General features: G+C 39.1%; 4 protein-coding genes across 6 annotated transcripts; 2 read left to right on the top strand and 2 right to left on the bottom strand.

Annotated features, from left to right (window-relative positions):
* The first annotated feature begins 2618 nt into the window (after positions 1–2618).
* LOC113722972 (SAGA-associated factor 29 homolog A) lies at positions 2619–7996 on the top strand. The gene is made up of 9 exons (XM_027246222.2): positions 2619–3037; positions 4575–4668; positions 4928–5004; positions 5676–5785; positions 5929–6014; positions 6252–6305; positions 7012–7162; positions 7309–7322; positions 7565–7996. Exons 1-9 carry the CDS (start codon positions 2920–2922, stop codon positions 7665–7667), a joined length of 807 nt encoding a protein of 268 aa, XP_027102023.2. The 5' UTR covers positions 2619–2919; the 3' UTR covers positions 7668–7996.
* Positions 7997–8117: 121 nt separating this feature from the next.
* On the bottom strand, positions 8118–10834 carry LOC113722969 (uncharacterized). Its single transcript, XM_072059648.1, has one exon. The coding sequence runs from the start codon at positions 10218–10220 to the stop codon at positions 8235–8237; it is 1986 nt and encodes a 661-aa protein (XP_071915749.1). The 5' UTR covers positions 10221–10834; the 3' UTR covers positions 8118–8234.
* Positions 10835–11059: 225 nt separating this feature from the next.
* Positions 11060–13601, bottom strand: LOC113722970 (GDSL esterase/lipase At5g14450). The gene is made up of 5 exons (XM_027246221.2): positions 12986–13601; positions 12669–12878; positions 12379–12551; positions 12014–12287; positions 11060–11454 (listed from the first exon to the last, which is right to left on the bottom strand). Exons 1-5 carry the CDS (start codon positions 13242–13244, stop codon positions 11204–11206), a joined length of 1167 nt encoding a protein of 388 aa, XP_027102022.1. The 5' UTR covers positions 13245–13601; the 3' UTR covers positions 11060–11203.
* Positions 13602–15828: 2227 nt separating this feature from the next.
* On the top strand, positions 15829–18577 carry LOC113722968 (uncharacterized). 3 transcript variants are annotated; one of them, XM_027246220.2, is made up of 5 exons: positions 15829–16310; positions 17193–17290; positions 17462–17767; positions 17908–17996; positions 18271–18577. In XM_027246220.2, exons 1-4 carry the CDS (start codon positions 16051–16053, stop codon positions 17964–17966), a joined length of 723 nt encoding a protein of 240 aa, XP_027102021.2. In that variant the 5' UTR covers positions 15829–16050; the 3' UTR covers positions 17967–17996; positions 18271–18577. The 3 variants fall into 3 exon arrangements, with proteins under 3 accessions (XP_027102021.2, XP_071915676.1, XP_027102020.2); XM_027246219.2 differs by having other exon boundaries at positions 15833–16310; positions 17954–17996; XM_072059575.1 differs by lacking the exon at positions 17908–17996 and having other exon boundaries at positions 15830–16310.
* Positions 18578–18791: the final 214 nt, after the last annotated feature.

Below are 18791 nucleotides of genomic sequence, written 5' to 3' on the forward strand. Positions count from 1 at the left end.
TACTGCAATAAATTCAATTTCCTTTAATTTCTCTCGCCTTTAATGCAGACATTTTCATGAGTTTTTATCCTCCGCTTTCTCTCCGTTTGTTTGCTTTTACCTGCACTTAAAATGTCCAATCAACAGAAAACTGCAAACTCTTTTTTTTTTCACCCCTTCACTCAAATTCTCTCGACCCAAACTAGCCAGTGAGAAATTCAAAGGACTGATTGGACGTCTCTTAGTAAAAAAAAAAAAAAAAACCCATCGGACTTGTTTTAATGCCACCGCAAAAATCTCCCGCAATGACAAATCCACCCTTTTCCGGACGAATCCCGGATTTGAGCATTAAAGGGTATGATTATTATTTTGTGAAAATTTGTTATGGATCTAAAATGAGTGCTTTTGAAAACACAACTTTTGTCTGTTCAATAACTAGTGGTTAATGTACACTAGACATGTGTATTAATAAAAGAAAACATTTGTGAAAATTATTTTTGTGAAATTGAGTTTAAGTTTTATAAATCGACACGCAAAGAATTTAATGAAAAACTTAATTGTGTAGATACAAAATTACTTAGTAGTTACCTTAGATCGTGATTTGTAATTACTAACTTAAGAATGATTTGAAAAAAATAAAAAATAATAATAATAATTGAGAAACACTACAAAACAATGGAGGATCATTCCATTCCACTTTTAAGATGGAGAACCGAAACGTGGATTAGTAAAATAGTTGAACGACTATTCGGGAAATTTGCTTTGTGCTCTACAAATAAAAAGGAAACAGAGTATATATGAACATTTATACATAGCTTGCTTATTATTCTCAAATTAGAAAAATGAATCGGCTCCGTTTGGATTAACTGTTTTTTGGAGTGTTTTTGAAAAATTTTACTGTAATAGTGTATATAAAAAAAATTTTACTATAAAATTTTTTTGAAATATTTAATATATTGTATGGATGAGATATTTTTTGACTTATTATATATTACTATAGTATTTGTATTTGAAAAACTTGTTTTTGAAAAAATGACAAATCCAAATAGATGGCTGCTCTCGCGGGATATTTAAGTGTAAGGACAGCTCATGGAATTTACAACCATCGGAGAATGCAAAATCCCAACCTTCCTCCGCTGCGTTGCCAAGAAAAATAGTCGCATGTATATTATAGGAAGTAAAAAATAGTAAACAATAGAAGAACAAAATAACATTAATTTGTTCAATTTGCTTTTTTTTTGTCAAAAAAATTTCTGATAGAGTATTATTTGAAATAATTACTGTAGTACTATTTGTGATATGATATATATGAAATAAAAAAGTGAATTGAAAAATATATTTATGATACAAGCAAAATATTTTTTAAAAATTTTGAACTAACCAAACACATGCTTTATGGAACAAGTGTACCCTACGGTTTTTTTCACCCTCTTTAGCAAAGGTAAATGATATTGGCATTCTAAAAAAAAAAAAAAAAAAAGTTCCAAACGCTCTACCATTCTTTTCTGCTTAAAAAAAAATGACGAAAAACCTACAAAATATTATAGGTTACTAGTGACTTTCTCTACTTTACCTCTTGAATTCACTCAGTTTTGCCTACTTTTAAATTAGTTTTAAATTGTTATACAGCTAATGATGCTAAAATTTGCTAATCGCAATGAGCAATTATATAGTAGTCCTTGACTAAAAAGCACTAGAATTTTTATCTCCCAGTTGTTTATTACTTTTGGGCTTGCTCATTATCCTTTTAAGTGGATTTTTACAGCTTAAAACAGTGTTGGTGTTTTTCTTTAAAGAAAAAAAAAGGATTTTGTAGTCAATAGTAGTGTAATGGTCTCCATAAAAGTAATGCAAAATGGTCATTAAATCAATGACTTGAGAGTAATTTTGACATTGAAGTTGTCAGAGAGTAAAAGTCATGGGTTTTCATGCCATTTTCAACAATATCAAGAAAAGGGTCGAGTGTCTGGAGGTTTTTTTTTTTTTTTTTTTTTTTAATGTGAAACGCTAATATCACTTGTCTTAATCAAAAAAGTAATTCTTTTTAAGCTTAAAAATAAAATCGACTCGTCTTCTTAGGGTGACGCAAAAGTCGAAACAACCCATTTCCGTTACAGATATCCCCATGCTTTTTTTTTTTTTTTTTTTTAGGGGTTGAAAATATCCCCATGCTAAGATTCCAAACAGGCCCTATAGTTTAGGATTACGAAAGTACAAGAACAAGTAAACAGTAATTATACATTATCATAAAATCAGATATTCATAAAAACTAAAAAGCAAAAAAAAAAAAAAAGGAGTAAACAAAGTTACTGATTCTACTAGTACTTTTCGCCGGAGATAACAATTTACAACCAGCAGATCAGCGGCGGCAGCGATGGTGTAAGTAAATATCACGTCTGATCGGAGCCGCTCGTTATCAAATTTAACGTCCTTGCTTAATTCTCCATAATTACCAATGCAGCAGATCAGCGGCGGCAGCGATGATGTAAGTATATATCACGTCTGATCGGAGCCGCTCGTTATCAAATTTAACGTCCTTGCTTAATTCTCCATAATTACCAACGCAGATTCCTACATTAATTAATCAGTAGTGATTTTTGGAGACCAGACCAGAATATCTATTTATCTCTTTTCGTCCTTCCCAAACCACCCTTGCCAAATATTTACATAACACCACTTGATTACTTACTGCTCCAAAATAGACAATAACAAAGGAAAAGGTCAAAAAAAAAAAAAGGGAGGAAAAAAGGAGCCACGTTACTGGAACTTCTCAGGCGAATCCGTCTTCAAAAACCCTTGTCTGATTCTTGATTCAGTTATTCTTCCCAGTAACGTTAAAATTTCCAAAATAATAAATGATATCAAAATAATCATCAGTAGTCTGAGATATCGTGCGAAACTTCTGGAAGGGGCAGCTGACACGATCTCCGAGGGAGAGGGATGTCGTCGCCGGACATTGGGAAAATACTGGACAACTCGAAGGAGCTCGATCGGTTGAGGAAGGAGCAAGAGGAAGTCCTTCAAGAGATCAATAAGATGCACAAGAAGCTACAAGCCAGTAAAGTCTACCTCTACACTGTTATTATGCAACCCCTTTTTCCGGTCATTTGCTATTTATCGCTCCTACCGCTTTTTTGATCGAAATATCCAGAATGTTCTCATTATGCATCAAACTATCCTTTACTTGGGCTACATTCCTGGAGATCACCTTTATACTACTATTTATCGGGGTTATCTTATCTATTGAAAATAGATTTGAGCTGAATAATTTTTAGTTGTTGGTGCTGCAGGTGGGCTTTGGCTAACCTTTTTTAACTCTTGAAGCTGGTTGTAGAAATTATATTTTCAATCATTCCGTTATCTAGAATGGTTGTTGTCGTCTTTTTGCAAGTTCGAATAGGTTTGAATCATATTAGGGGATTATAATTAGGACAAAAGTTGCTGATGACCACCGAATAGAACATATTTTTTGTCCAATTGAACCATTAATGTTTAATTGAGCAACGACAAAGTTGCTCAAAGCTGCTGTTGAAGTCTACTCTGACGGGCATATCTACGTGCATGCTTACATCTTTCAAGCCTCTGGGTTTAACATATGTGCATAAAAGCGAGCAAGCATTTTGTGCACTTACCTTGATGATATCATTGCTAGTAGGACTTGCAATTTTGCTTCTCGAAGCTAATGTATGTTAGGTCCCACTTGCATAGTTTGGGAGAGTTTACACTGGATTTTTGTCTCATGGTTCAGTGAATTCGTCGTGCCATCAATTCTTGGGACCCTAATATCATCATATTACCAAAGCATTCAATGTCTTGTACCATTTTAGAGAGTCAAACTTCCTAATCAGGTAAGTTACACATGACAACCAATGCCAGACGATGTACACTTATTATATCATGATGCTACACTTGGCTTATGACTCAAAAGATTTTGAATGCACTTCAAAGAGCTATTGACAAATTATAAGCTTTATGTTTTTTGGTCCAGATGAGCTAATTTTGGATAGGAGCCAATTTTTACACATCTCTTCTATTCGATAGGAATTTGTTTCTTTAGGAAGTAATGTCGTTTTACAAAATGGCTTGGCATACTTCAATGATTGACCTAATTCAAGGTTGGCTTAAAGTATGTAACAGAAGCTGGTTCAATGGCAACTTAGTTACATTATCTGAAGAAGTGATCTGAATAAAAAGACGCAATATCTTATCTTTTCCCAATGGCAATGGCTTCTATGCCTTCTTAAAGCTTTTCACAGATTCATTATGCTGATTCGTGGAAGAAAGAGTCAAAATAAGATTGCTTTCACCACTCTATGATAAGGCATTTTGAGGAAAGGAAATATGATATAATGCAGATATTTGTTGAATTGGTGAACTCTAATTTGTTGAAGTTGACAAGCACAACATTAGTTCCTGGTAGTTGAAGGATACATAACTTGCGGCTATTTTCGCTATTATACAGTCCATGGGATCAAACTAACAACCTATGTTCTTGCAAAAGGATTATTTGCAAATTCTCCATTCTTTCACCTGTTTTAAAAGATTCTGCACAAGCATATACAGAAAATGTTTAACTTTTTTACTTGCCCATGCAGCTCCAGAGGTGGTTGAGAAGCCTGGTGATGATTCACTCTCAAGGCTCAAGATGCTATATACTCGAGCCAAAGATCTTTCAGAGAGTGAAGTGAAGTATGTCTATCATTTCCGCTTCTTGCTCTTTTTCTTCCTTGTGCACCTGCATGTTACCCCCAACTTAAATCACTGTTGATAGGCTGATATATCTAAAGGCTTTGGTTCCATTCACATGCTATTGATTTGGTGGTGGAGGATGTAGTATGCCATGGATTATTCTATGTAGATACTTCATAGTAACTAATGAATTCTTCTCAAATTGGGTTTTCTATATGTGCAAATATAAGAACCTAGATCATTGTTTGTTTGGTTGCAGTATCTCCAATCAGTTGTTAGGGCAACTTGATGCTTTAATACTTACTGGACCTCCAGGGCAACAGCGAAGAAGGATAGGTATGTCTACTCTCCCAGAAGTGACAAAGGATATGTATATTTGTTAATGCTACTGATATATGATTGTAAGTAAATAATCTAAGAACTTGCTCTGGCTTTATGCTGCCTTAAGTTTGCACTGTTGCATTCACCAATAAAAATTTCATTTTTGGGTGTTTTGGTAGACAGAGGAGGAAATTAACCTGCTTTGGGGCTTACAAAATGGTGATTGAAATTGAAAAGAAGAATAATAGGAAAAGAGAGAAAGTTGAAATTAACAGTGTCAATGGAGAAGCCTGCAACTGGGACCCGTGCTGCCTTTTGATTTTTGGTTAAGCTCAAATTTTCCAAAAACGCTAGATCAAACATATTTTCAACCCAGGTCAATAACTTTGCAAAGTCATAACTAGGAAATATGAAAGAAAAAATTATCTTCCCCTTGGTAGAAAGCTATTAGTGGGTATAATTCTAAGCTAAAATGACTTATGTGAGTATGTCCCCAGTGAGTGAATTATGAGCATTAAAAATCAAGTAATGCTTCTTAGTCAAAGTGGTCATCTTATCTTTTGTGGTATTTTGTTTTTGAGATTATGTAGCTTCTCTTAGCTTTGATTTGCATTCAAAGTAACCTTTTTTGATAGCCAATGAGGTTCATTCTTTCTTGGTAAACTTTTGTTTAATGTTACTTACAGAGGGCAGTGAGCAGAAAAAAAAACGTATGAAGGCTGACTCTGATGTCTCAAGATTGACACCTTCTGTGCGCAATCACCTTGATGCTCTTGCTAGTTTGAAGGGTGAACAAGTACGAACTGAGTATTATTTTCATTGACATGATAGTCTCTTTTGCATTTGTCCTAGTGTAACTTTGTGCAGCAACCTAACATGTTATTTATTCTTTCTTGTAATAAGTTTTCAATAGTTCTTTGAAACTTGTATGTTTTCCAGGTAGCAGCTAGGGTCACCCTAGAGGATGCTGATAAAGATGAGTGGTTTATAGTTAAAGTAACGCATTTCGACCGAGAAACAAGAGAGTAAGTCAATTTCTGAGACTAGCTTGGAAATGTCTTAATCTCATCATTACAGAGGTCAACAAAGTACAACAGTAAGGGGAAAGATCATCTATTTAATCCCCATCTTCTCTTGAAGTGTCACAGTTTTCATTTCTTGAGTAATTCAAAAGTTCAAAACTAAGCGAAAATCTCATCTAATTTACTTCCTCCCTCCATCTCGTATGCATTTTTTCTTACTTCTGATGACTATATATGCAGATTTGAAGTCCTAGATGAAGAACCTGGTGACGATGAGGAGGGTGGCGGGCAGAGGTAGCAAACCTGGTTCCTTTTATTTCCATCTATCTGAGGATATCTAATTCAACTTTTCTCTGGTGCCTTTTAATTGGACTAAGTTTTTGCATTCGCTTATTTAATTATGAGTTATTTTGTATCTTTTTCTTCTACAGTCAAGGACTATCATTTTTCTTTTGCTTTTTATTATCTTATACTAGAGTCTAGTATGATCTCTTTTCATGAGGAATTATGCCTTTTTTTGACTAATGTACCAGCTGTAGTTGCATGATAGACAAAAGAAAAACAAGAAGATTTTCGCATGTATCTCACATAATTCACTGGATACCACAGTATCTGCACAGGCATGTATCTCAAATAATGATTTTTTAAACATTTCTTCTCGATAAAATAACAGTTAGAATCCATTGTATTGTCATTTTGTTGAATTCAATTTGAAACTGAGCATCAAATGACAAATGCTACTTCCTTTTTCTTTTTGTCTTTTTGTTTTTAAAGCTATTAAGCCATGATGAAACATTTTCTTATCTGGATTATTCTGGAGCTTCAAAAATGGTTTATGCAAGTCTCATTGCCTTTCAAAATACTTTTAGTTGGTCATGTATACTTTTGAGTTACTCATCAGTCTCTTTTCTTTAAGTCCTGATTGTGGTTGTTTGTTCAACTGATTTGGAGCTGGTTCGCTTGATCAGAATGACATATTTCCAATTTTTACTTCTTTCAGGAAGTACAAGCTACCCATGTCACATATTATCCCTTTCCCCAAGCGGAATGATCCCTCTAGCGCTCAAGAGTTTCCAGCAGGAAAACATGTTCTGGCTGTCTACCCAAGTACCACTGCCCTGTATAAAGCAACTGTAGTTCAAGCTCGCAAGGTAAATTCTGCCTATGTGGTTTTCATTAGTCCGGTACATTGTGTGCATTTTACAATAGCAGCATGATTGCCCATTAATCTTGTGTTGACATCTCTTTCTACAACTTGCATGGGATTTGGTGTCTTCTGCTGTTGATTGATTTTCAGAGAAAAACTGACGAGTAAGTAACTATCTCTATCCAATTTTGGTAGTCATCTAGTATTTTTTGAAGAATTAAGAGCTCATGGTTGTCTTTTGACTAGCTAGGATGATTCCTTAGTAGTTATTAAGCGTGTTTGTAAATTCAGACTGTTTTCCCTTTCCCTGTAGTGCTTGGCACCAATGCTTTATCCATAGGGAGGCCTGATTTGATTTATTCCGAGGAAATGATTATAGTAATATGCTTCAATGATTGTTTGGCAGCTATATACTTGAATTTGACGATGATGAGGAAGACGGATCTTTACCTCAGCGGTCGGTACCCTTCCATAGGGTGGTCGCTCTTCCAGACGGACATCGGCAGTGAACGTACAACATAGTTCACACTTGTCTATAATTTTCACGCAGTACAGGGAACAAGGGAAATCTGCCTTATGTATTTATTGGGCATCCTCCTACGGCTATTTAAGTGGACAGGGGAAATCTGCTTTTATTATTTATTGGGCATCCTACGGTTACTCACGCGGAGTTGTTGTTTAAGCTTGTCAATTGTTGTATATTAGCGTTTCAGCAGTCGTCGTCCTCGTCGGCTACTGGAAGCGATTGGTACTGTGAATCTAACAGTGTATATCTTCGGATGTGAAGTTGTTCCTGGCATATGGTTCTGCAGGCAATGATGAATTCCTGTTGGCTGCATCCTAGCACCAATCAATTTTTCTTTTTCTTACTAATACTTCCGAGTGTATGTCAATTATCAATGAAAAGTACCCCAAATAAAATAAGTGCAAAACAGGGGGAAAAAAATCATCAAATCAAAGACAGGAATTCAAGATTTCTTTTTCATTGCCTCTAGAAGAAAATTTGTACACGTCTAACAGGTAGAAAAAGTAACTACCGCTATTTAATACTCATATATTTTCCATGGCAGCCCATCTTAATCCAGCACCGCTAGCTTCTTATATTCATCACCAGAAATTGCAGCCTCCATGACGGCTTCTGGGTTCAATCCTCCATTATCCTCCAAAAATAGAGTAACCAGATTCTTCGAAAATCCGCTGACAAGTGCAACCCCTTTCTGATCTCGGGGGACGGGTGTGGCCCTTGAGTCTCTGAGATTCCAGAAAACTATCTCTGGCACACAATTTCCATACCCTTTTGCTCCAAACTTCCTAAGTACTGCCTGGTAATCAGTTTCCCAAGGATGGGCGGAAGCCTGGTCAAACTCCATGTCACTGAAAACGAACACCCTCTTAATCATCTGATCCTCCTTCAACTTCCCATTCACTGCCACCTTCAGTATCAAATCAAACACCTTTTGAAAATCGGTGTTCATCCCCCACTCCATATGCCTCACGAAATCCGTCTTGGATCTCAAATCCTCCCCTTCAACCTTCTGAAGCTTGGGATTTGCGCTGAACGTTATGAGCTTTCCTTTCCATGGCTCTTCACTCAGCTCAGAAACCAAAACCCCCAGAGCCACAGACACCTCCATGGGTGCCCCGGACATGCTACCCGAAACGTCGCAGATTGCAAGGCAGTTTTTCAATTTTCCCTTGTTGGCCAAATCCTCCACCATTCTCCGCCATTGCAACTCAGCAACTTCGCCACCGTCGCCATCATTTAAAGCCGCAATAACCTCGTGTGGCAACAATGCACCAGCAGCAATTTTGGCCTTGCCATCCTTCACCTTCGACAGATACTCCTCAAACCTTTCTTTATCGTGTTTCAGAAACTTCTCCTTGTAATTCTTCATAGCCACGGATGCAACCCTGTTATAAGGGATGGAGCCCCAGTCGTTAGCGCCAATGTAGACCTCGGGCAATTCCAAAGCCTTGCGCAGGGGAACCAGCACCTGCTTCCTCAGTCGGTCTCTCACGCGATAAGCGTAATGTGCATCCTCAATCCCGTCGTATTCGTGATAGGACTCCTTGGGGAACACCTTTCTCGCGATGCTTTCGCATAAGAGGGTCGATTTGTCAAAGGAAGAATCCAGTGAGGGACACCACTTGGCAGCAAGGCTTATCTTGCTCAATTCCCAAAAATTCAACGACTCCAAATCTGCTTTCAAGCGTTCTGCAAAAAAATCAGACACGCGTTCGTGCAAGAATCTGTAATCTGGGTCGCGGCGATACCTTTCAACGGCCATTTTGGCCTGCTTAATTTTCTTCTCCTCTCTTTGATTCCTGGCCATTTGTTTCTGCATCTCAACTTGCTGCCGATTAGCCAGAATTCTGGCCTCCCTGGGAGGGGCGCCCTCCTTGTTCCCACTCCTCTTGGGCTTCCTGGAAAAAGGGGCAGCCCTTGCCCTTCCTCCTCCTCCTCTGGTGCCAAAAATTGGATGGCATCTTCTTTTCCTCCTGGCGCATGATCCGAATCCCCTCCTCCCTGTTTTACTTCTCCGCTCGTCTTTTGCCCTTTTTCGCACATCGGCTCCTTCGAGAAGCCTGTAAAGAATCTCGGGCAAATCTTTAAAGTAGCCAAAATCAGCGAGGGCGAGCACGTTGCAGGCTAGGGTTTTAGGGTGGTGAATGTGAAGCCAAAGTGCGGCCACGTAATAACCCTCCTTGTCAGATTTTCCAGTGCCGCGGACGCCGCGGAGGTTGCAAATCAGTTTAAGGGTCGTCAGGGGATCGAAATCCCAGGCGAGTTGAAGGCGTTGGGTGAGGGACTCTGGCGGGGTATTGGGAACCACGTGAAAGAAAAAATCCAAACAAGGGTTGCCGCTGGAAAGAAAGGTTGCCGAGTAGTTTTCGGTGAAGCCCATAGGGGGATTGTCGGCGAGGGTGTTAAAGTTGGCGACCATAAGGTCCATGAAGGGGTCGGATTTGGCGGAGGAGGAGGAAGAAGGCGGGGGCCTTGTGGTGGGAGGTGGTCGGTAAATCTCAGGTGGGCCGAGGAGAGAACTGGGGTTAGGAGCCATATTGGAAGAAGTTGGTTGGAGAGATTGTTGATTATGATGAAGAAGAAGAAGAAGGGGTCTGTGAATATTGGAGAAAGGACGGATGGGGTTTACCACATTTTAGACGAGTATCAGCGCTGGCTGGTTACTGAGACTGAGACTGAGAGGAGGACGATGGTATATACTACTGTAATAAGTAGTAGCACTACTGTTTCATGGTAAGACGGAGGAACTGATTGGAAATGGGCAGAGGAATTGATTCGGTTACTGCTAGAGTTGGTTTGCTTGAAGGCCAAGTTTTCTTGGAGGCCACGGTGGTAGGTGGGGTTTATGTAATTTTATAAAGATGGTATAATATCAATATGGGTATCAAATCTATGCCGTTGGGATTTGGGATTTGGGATTTGGGATTTGATCGAGCGGTTCCTGGATGTACGGAAGAGGCGTGGGCCTGGTGTTACTTCTTGCTGGAGTTGAGAGACGACCCAATATCCATAGACCATATACTTCCTTCATTAATTTTTTGAGTAATTAATAAATAGTTAAACCACCAAGTTTCGTTCAAAATAATAATCTATAGATAGAAAAAGTCAACCTAAAATGATTTTAAGTCTACTGCAGTCGTTTTATAAATAGAATTTCAAAAAAAAAAAAAACAAAGAAAGAAAGGAATAACGTGCGATGTGCTTGACCGGCTCTTGGTCTTTTTGGCTATTAATCGAGGAAGAAAAGAGGGGATACCATCTGCTTCTCCCAACTCTTATCTCTTTTAAGACTTCTTCGTTTTATTTTTCAAACGTAATAGTACATCCTGAGAACAACAACGTAGTGGTTATATAAGAGTGTTTGGTTTGGCCGGATGATCGAAGACAGCAACGTAGTAGTGGTATCATCAATCATGTCTGTGCTAACTAAAGATTTACTTACAACTACCTCTTATATCACATTACGTGTTAGTTTTAAGGGTGCAGAAGAAGATGGTAAGGAGGAGGAGCAGCAGCAGCTCAGATTTGGGGATGACAGGCTCTTGCGATTGGGAGTGGCGGGTCAGAGAGCGAACCATTGAGTACGAGGTTGGCAATCCATTTGTTTGCAGCCTCAGTATAGTGCACTCCGTCCCAGCTGATGATTCCCCCGGGCTCTGCACAGGAACCTCCGTACACTTCGCTGCCGTTCACAATCCCTTTGTTCCCGCACCACACATCATTCTCCAATCCATGAATGCCGCAGCAGACCTTGGAAGCCTCCTCAAATCCTGTCTTGTCTTTTCCAATTTCAGTTTACTCTTCTTCTTTAGTACTCCCTCCTAATTCAATTGGTCCTAGCTACTATCCCCCCCATACGTATATATATATATATATGCATCATCTGATATGGGCTTGGGTTTTTCACTATTTAGTGCAGTACTAGTATTGTAAAAGTATAAAGAAAGAATTCATCATCATGTCTTCCAACAGAGATGGATTCACGGGGTATATATATCTATTTAGCACAAAACATGATGCATCATTGACAATTACTGCTACTAATTGAATTTTGTGTTTACTTTACTTGTGGTCACCATCTTCTTTAATCAACGCAAGTAGTATTATTATAAAAAACAAAAAAAAAATGTTTCAGTTGCAGTGAGTTGAGCTGATTTATTCAAATTGCAGACAAAGACGAGTACCATCATGGCGGCCAGAGCACGCACACATCTTGAGTGAATTTTTCTTAGTGATCGTGATAGCTTATGAAAGAGATATAATTATTATTATGTTTGCAGCCTTTTTTTTTTTTTTATGACTTTTGATGCTCGTTCCATGCGTACATACCATGTTTCTTTGCGTTGCTGATTAATCCGTACTTTGCACTGTACACATCTACGTAGGTTATTGCCGCTCCTGACAGCTCTGCCCTCAGTTGCACCACCGTTTCCTTGAGCTGTGTGTTGAACTCCATGGCTGCATCATTCTGGCTCTTGATACACCCATGTTCATCCAGATACCCCGGCGGTGGATTTTTCACTTTGACCGTGGACGCCGGCAAGCAACCGATGGGACCCGTGTTGTGTATCCAAACTGCTCTTGCTCCTCTCTCGTACATACCCTGTCAAAAACAAACTACCGCTGTCACAATTTGCAAGTCTTGGCAGATATGGATCATTTCTCGAATGGTCTGGCTGTGGAATTTAATTTACTCGGATTTGTTTAGCAAATTGGTTGACTATGTCCGGTAACGCAGCTCTGAGCTCTTCCCAGCTCATCTTTCTGAAAGCAGCGGCGAGATCATTTTGGCCTACGTCAAACGTGTATAGAGCCTTGGAGAAGTCCTCCGGTTTTGGGAGCCTGCTTTTATCGGATGCTACCTTGTCTGCTTTTATCCATCAGAGAATGAATCATGTAGCGTGCAATTTGTCTTGATCATCATTATCCAAGATAGATAACATAGTTGGGTTTAATTAATTTTGGAGTGTCCCGGGCTACGTACCTTGACTGTAAAAATAGGCTGATCGTTCTTTAAACTGAGTATAGTGTTCAACCTGAATGTCCAGAGGGAACGGGCTTACGCCGGTCTCAAACCATGATTCGTTCTGCCGCCGAATTGTTGCCCCTCCCGTTGCAAAGTTTGCGCCGTGCTGGAAATTGGACCCGACTGAATCCAGGTATGGACTGAGAAACGGTAGCCCCAGGTGGTCAGCTTCGTTCAAACAACCATTTTAGGCACACAGTTGATTAGATTAAATGCGGAAAGCTCATAACTCAATCCTAGTTTATTCTTGTCAAGATTATTCTACGAATTATTACCGATGAAGTCTATAATAAGGCGGCCATCAGAGGCCCTTCCGGCAGGCCTGTGGAAGTACGTCTCACCGCAGGGTGCTGCCATTGGGAAAAATGCTGCTGCGATCCCTCCTGTATCCGAATTCGAATCGCCAAAGTTGTATATTGCAGGGTAATCACACGATGATGATGTTGAATCCGCCATATTCTGGCCTTCGGATATCAATAATGCACATAACAGAAGTAACATCACAGGGAATACTGTGCCTCCTGAAAACTCCATTTCTGCTGCTTGTTTCTTGCTCTGAGTAGCTTAAATCATTCGTTGGAAAGTATTTATAGAGGCCTCGTATGCTTGGTAAGCACAGGCACTAACTCAGGGACTGTAGTTCATTGAACTCCTTGTCATTATTATTCAATTACACCCTCTATTTCTGAAATATACTAGCTAGGAGCTTATCATATTTGGTGTTCATGATTGTTTATATACTTGCTAAACACGATGGCAGAATTACATTGCGGGCCACAAAATCAATTCAGGATCCACACAGAAAACACATACTTCTAGATTAAGTTGATGTACTTCTATGCTAAGGCCACCATTTCCACCATCTCAATCCTTAATTTTCAGTCAGCTTAAGTTAAGAAAAAAGGAGAACATTTGCGTCCTGACACAGTAAAAGCTTTCCATTTTCCCATTGGATTTTGCTAATTAAGCAGTACACATTATGCTCAGAAAATATAAAGCTTTCATTTAAACGGTACATAATGGTGCAGCAGGTACAGGTTAATTGGTTGCTTTACAAAGTATGAACCATTAAATCAACCTGTTAGATCTATAATAATAAACGGATCATTCTTTTAGTGCACTAATTTCTATTCTAGTACAGCACTAAGGCTGGAAGTTGTTGTTTGACATACTAGAGATTAGGTAAGAGAGACGTCTTAAAAATCTGTGGCAGATAATACTTGTAGTGGTTGGCGTCTTGATGTGGTTTATGCATATAATGAAATGGAAGTGATCTCCACTTGTGCATCAAATTAGTCTTAATTGGTACATGTCTCCATAATGTCACTGTCCACTCAAAATAATTATTTCATGGAGAGCAGACGCTGCTTTCACCGTCAAAAGTCCTATCCGGTCACATTTCAAGTGAACTGATGCTTGGAATGCAAAATTCCCATACTTTATTTAGCTTACATAAAAAAAATTGGTAACTTAATCATTTACTGACACTTTATTTGCAAGCGTTACTAGTAGATCATGATCATTAAGCCTTGTGAAATATGCGGCTTGGGGGTTAGCATGTGATCAGCAATAATCATGGTTCAAAGAGTCGGCCGAGACTGAGACGACTCGGCCGGAATGGTGCCTTTTGTTCCGATATCAGGACGAGATGATTTCGAAATAATGAATTGCTGAGAATTCGGTCGAGTCACCGAAAACTTGGCCGAGATAAAAATGGCAGAGTCATCCCGAGTCAACTCGAATTTTTATTATTTTTACGAATTTTTTATTATTTTTGTTTATCATATGTTTTATAATTTTTAAAATATTAAATATTTCAAAAATCTGCGTCTCGCTGAGACCGTGACCCATGTGAAACGGTTCGCACTGGGACCGCAGCTTTGAATCATGGCAATAATACAGGCTGAAGGAGCGGCATCCAAACACTTTCACTTCTGTTGACAACTGCTGTTGCTTGCACCAAGCACTCGTGTTATTCCGATGATGCTAGCAGCAGATTGTAAGGGGGGTTCGTGAATCCTGTCCAACTTAAACAGCATAGATATGTTCTTGCAAGTCTCCTATCTACGTATGTTCTTGCAACTGAATAGCAGGACGCATTAGATCTATGTGTCAAGGGAGGAGCAGCAGTTTGCGTCCGCTCAACTTCCGATGTACTTATCTATCAAAATCTAATTTCAATCGATCAGAACAAGTAAAGGATACTCAATGCTTGTTGTATACCAGCTCACAAGATAGGGGCTTATATGCAGTAATTCCGCGTTAGTCGATACAGGTAATTCGAATTTTGCAATGGTAATGTCACAATTTCTTCAATTAATTCACTTTTCATAAAAATCCCTGAATCTTGATTTTCAAAACTTGCCAACTAGCTTTCGCCTTGGCTTTAAAATGGCGTTGAAACAATGTGTAAGCTTCTCGTTCTGGACGATGAAGAAGATGTGATGAGTGGATAACATATCTGTGTCATCCAATGAAGGCGGTTCGTTAGTTTAAGCCAATTCTGTTCAGGACAATCATCAATGCCCTTGTTTTTTCATCATTGTCAGACTCTAAAGTTTGGTATTTGATTGCCTATGGAGTTTTTTTTTTTTTTTTTTTTTTTTGTCGACGGAGTGGGTGTTCGGGTCAAATCCGTAAAGGCGGCCCGACTAATCCCACTCCGGCCCGGTCTAGCGTCCCAACCAGACCTAGCACGTTAGATGCACGGAGAAGCCGATGTTGCTACGGAAAAGCCGATTGCCTATGGAGTTCGGTAAATTATTATGAGTAGATTTTTCTTGTTCTCGATAATGCATAATCCTAAACTGATTTCCACTTGGATCGATTTTTGCAAGAATTTCCCATAACTCTGTAAGAGTGAATAGTATATGCGATGAAAATTGAACATTGATTTGAGCCAATCTACAAGCTATTGAGGATTGATTCAATATTTTATAAACACACTTTTTAGGGGAGGTTTTTGTAGATTGTGGCACAAGAAGCTGCTTAAAAAAAAGCTACTTTTTTTTTTGAGGAGGTTTTTGTAATTTTTCAAATTCTAGAGAGAGGTAGCTGTAATCGGTATAAATGTCAGAGGAGGTCTCTGAAATCATCCCATTTTTTTTTTTAAAAGACATAAACTTGTAAATTTGAGCATTTGCTAGTTCCTCAAAAAAAACATACACTTACCGAAACGACCTCGTTTGCACTCATGCTTGATACCGGTGCTAATATTTTGCTACCGCCGCCCTCCAACTGCTGAGTTCTGACTGAGCCCTAAGTGGAATAGAATAGAAAAGAGTGAGAGATTTTGTTGCGTGAAAAATAACACCTTTGGCTGACAGCAGCAAGCAAAGCAATGGGGAAGAAAGGAGGAGAGGTAGGCAAAGTAGAAGGAACGAAGGAATCAAGCAAAGAAGGGGAAAATCTTCTGGGGCCACCGAGCTTCAAGGAGCTGGAGAATGGGCGGTTCAAGTGCGTGGAGACCGGTCACGAGCTGCCGGCCCATGCCAGAGACTCCTATGCTCAGACCAAGCACTGCCGCTTGGGCCTCATCGACGCCGCTCTCTCCAGTAACAAACCCCCTCTCAATATGTTCCGTCACGATCCTCTGTCCCGGTATTCATTCATTCATTATGTTTCCGCTTTCCTCTTCTGTTTTTATTTTTGCCCTTCTTCTACCTCTCCCAACCGTGTTTTCGTTTGGCTTTGATTGTGCTAGTAGAATCTCCATGCGTGTGTAAACTGCGTCCAAATTTGCAAGATTGGTTTTTTTTTTTTTTGTTAATTACTTGTGTTTTCTTAGTTCAGTTTTGTGGGGATTTTCTTTTAGCTGATTTAGAACGTATGTGTACATATTCTGGCATCGCCAGAGCTAGCCAGTGCAGCTTAGTGAATTGGATGAATCGTAGTTTGTTACTTTGACGATAATTTTGTTTCCAAGGCAGCATTTTTATTTCCTCCGTCTGTCTCGTCGCTTGTATAATGTATTAGTGATACATGAAATAAAGGTTTCCTTTCTCGTTTTTATATTTAATTAACTTCTGGGATCTCTTATATAGCAGAAGAAAGTAGCAGTTCCCTTGTGGCAAACTCGATTGTTTGGATTCCCCACGGAACTCGTAGTGTCAAAGCTCTCAATTTTATATATTTATTTATTTTCTTTGTGTGTTTGTTTGTGTGGGTGGGGGGGGGGGGGGGGTTGCGATTTCTGTATGCTCAAATTAAATGTTTGCTGCGACTCTGGCTCTTATCTTAGGCAAGTGAATTTGCACTTCAATAATGGCTTCTGGCGCTTCACTCAAATATTTTATTACGTGAAGGAAAGTGGACTCGCAAGGGATTATTTTGGAATGCAAATATGATTTGCCTCGTCTTATTATGAACAATTTAATTGCTGATTCTCGGATAGTCTAAGGCTGAGATTGTGTATTTTTTATGCTTGGTTTATCCCGATACCTGTGTAAACCTTTTTGGTAATTTTCGGGTTCCCTCTTGTAGTTCGAAGCTAATCTGCAAGCTAACGGGCTTTACTATCAACAAATCAGAAGAGCATATATGGAAGCATATTAACGGCAAACGTTTCCTCAACATGCTAGGTTTGTCCTGTTTTAGTTTACCCTGTTGTTACACGAGACAGCTGTTCATATTTGGAATGCCTGGGAAGCTACCTGTGTAAAATGTGAAGTTGTTGTGTATTACACTCATTTTATTGGATCACTTCCATTCTGGACATTAACCGTATCTTCTTCATTTGGTATTGTGAACAGAAAAAGTGGAATTAGGACACAGCATAACAAATGGAGCGATGGAGAAACAGGATGACAGTCAAAAGGCAGAGAAGAAATCAAAGGTTAAGGATGATGGTTTGAAGAAAAAGGAGGAGAATCGGGATAAGACTGTTGTTGAAGTTATCTCTGAAGCAAGAAATGTTTCCGAGAAGGACAGTGAGTCAGAGGAAGAAGAAGATTTCTGGATGCCACCACTGGGAGAACGTTGGGACAATGATGATGGAGGTGATAGGTGGGCCTCTGATCCAGAGTCGGGGCCAGAAAATGATGATGCTGATGGAGAAGGTATATATCCATAACTTGTTCAACTAAGAGCCTGCTAATTAACTCCTGAGGAGTATATAAACTGTTCATGATTGTCACGTTGGTAGACAACATATCTTTTCCTGGCTGAGATTGATATTATTCATTCTGCTTTTTGAAAGTCGCTAAGGATTATAAACTTGCATTGGTTTCTTTCACCGGATGTAGGAACCGAAGATGATAAACAGGAAGCAGTGGAGCTTACTAAACGGTCTGTCTGTGTTTCTTACACTACTTTATGCGTATTCTCTCTCCCTTACGTGGCAGAGTCTGTATATTGGAGAAAGGTCCACAATCTCCAATATACAGAGATTGGTGATATGAAAAGCTGAAATTGAACAAGGAATTATGTTTTCCATATTCGCCTTTTCTTTTACTAAACATGATAATGAAAACCAACATCATCTTTTTCAGAGTGGTAAATGTGGTTTTAGATGATTGTTTAACTGTCAAAGTGCTCAAGATCTCGTGTTTTTGATTTACAGGACAAAGAGAATGTCCTTGGAAATAGGACCAAGTAGCTTTGCCTCGAGAAAGAAGAAGAAGAAGATCGGAGATGCATGATAAGAGTTTACAACCTGGGCTTTGATGCTTGGTGTTGAAATTTTCTTGCCCGGTTGAGCAAATTGTACCATTTAGTTCAATTTTTCCTAGAGATCAAGCTATAATATAGCAGCAGCAGACGGCCTTCTTTGCAATGTTAAGGGAAACGTTCTCTCTCTTTTTTCTTTTTTTTTTTTCCTTTTTCTCAAAACAGTTATAAAGAAATCAATAGAAAGGGGTTGTAGCGTCTCTGGTATAGTTATTGCAGTATGCACATTCACATCTTTATTGTTTGAAGAACAATTGCACGTAAGCATAAGAATTATACTGGGGTGGACGCGGTCTTAAGCTATGTATCACTTTGCGCAAGTTGTATCAGCAGAATTTAGTTCCTCAAGGTCCATGAGGGATTCCCAGTGCCTGTAGGTAAGTAGGAAATCCTCTTCCGAGGAGTGAAGGGTGA

The sequence above is a fragment of the Coffea arabica genome, chromosome 7e (genome assembly GCF_036785885.1).
Source record: "Coffea arabica cultivar ET-39 chromosome 7e, Coffea Arabica ET-39 HiFi, whole genome shotgun sequence".
NCBI lineage: Eukaryota > Viridiplantae > Streptophyta > Magnoliopsida > Gentianales > Rubiaceae > Coffea > Coffea arabica.

Bases quoted from the DNA above. Each gene is read 5' to 3' on its own strand.
- LOC113722972 (XM_027246222.2), top strand. From the start codon at position 2,920: ATGTCGTCGCCGGACATTGGGAAAATACTGGACAACTCGAAGGAGCTC. The intron at 5,005-5,675 runs GTATGTCTACTC...TGTTACTTACAG, and splicing joins GCAACAGCGAAGAAGGATAG to AGGGCAGTGAGCAGAAAAAA. The intron at 6,306-7,011 runs GTAGCAAACCTG...TACTTCTTTCAG, and splicing joins GAGGAGGGTGGCGGGCAGAG to GAAGTACAAGCTACCCATGT.
- LOC113722969 (XM_072059648.1), bottom strand. From the start codon at position 10,220: ATGGCTCCTAACCCCAGTTCTCTCCTCGGCCCACCTGAGATTTACCGA.
- LOC113722970 (XM_027246221.2), bottom strand. From the start codon at position 13,244: ATGGAGTTTTCAGGAGGCACAGTATTCCCTGTGATGTTACTTCTGTTA. The intron at 12,879-12,985 runs GTAATAATTCGT...GTTTGAACGAAG, and splicing joins CCTTATTATAGACTTCATCG to CTGACCACCTGGGGCTACCG. The intron at 12,288-12,378 runs GTAAATTAAATT...TGTTTTTGACAG, and splicing joins AATTTGCTAAACAAATCCGA to GGTATGTACGAGAGAGGAGC.
- LOC113722968 (XM_027246219.2), top strand. From the start codon at position 16,051: ATGGGGAAGAAAGGAGGAGAGGTAGGCAAAGTAGAAGGAACGAAGGAA. The intron at 17,291-17,461 runs GTTTGTCCTGTT...TATTGTGAACAG, and splicing joins ACGTTTCCTCAACATGCTAG to AAAAAGTGGAATTAGGACAC. The intron at 17,768-17,953 runs GTATATATCCAT...CACCGGATGTAG, and splicing joins TGATGATGCTGATGGAGAAG to GAACCGAAGATGATAAACAG.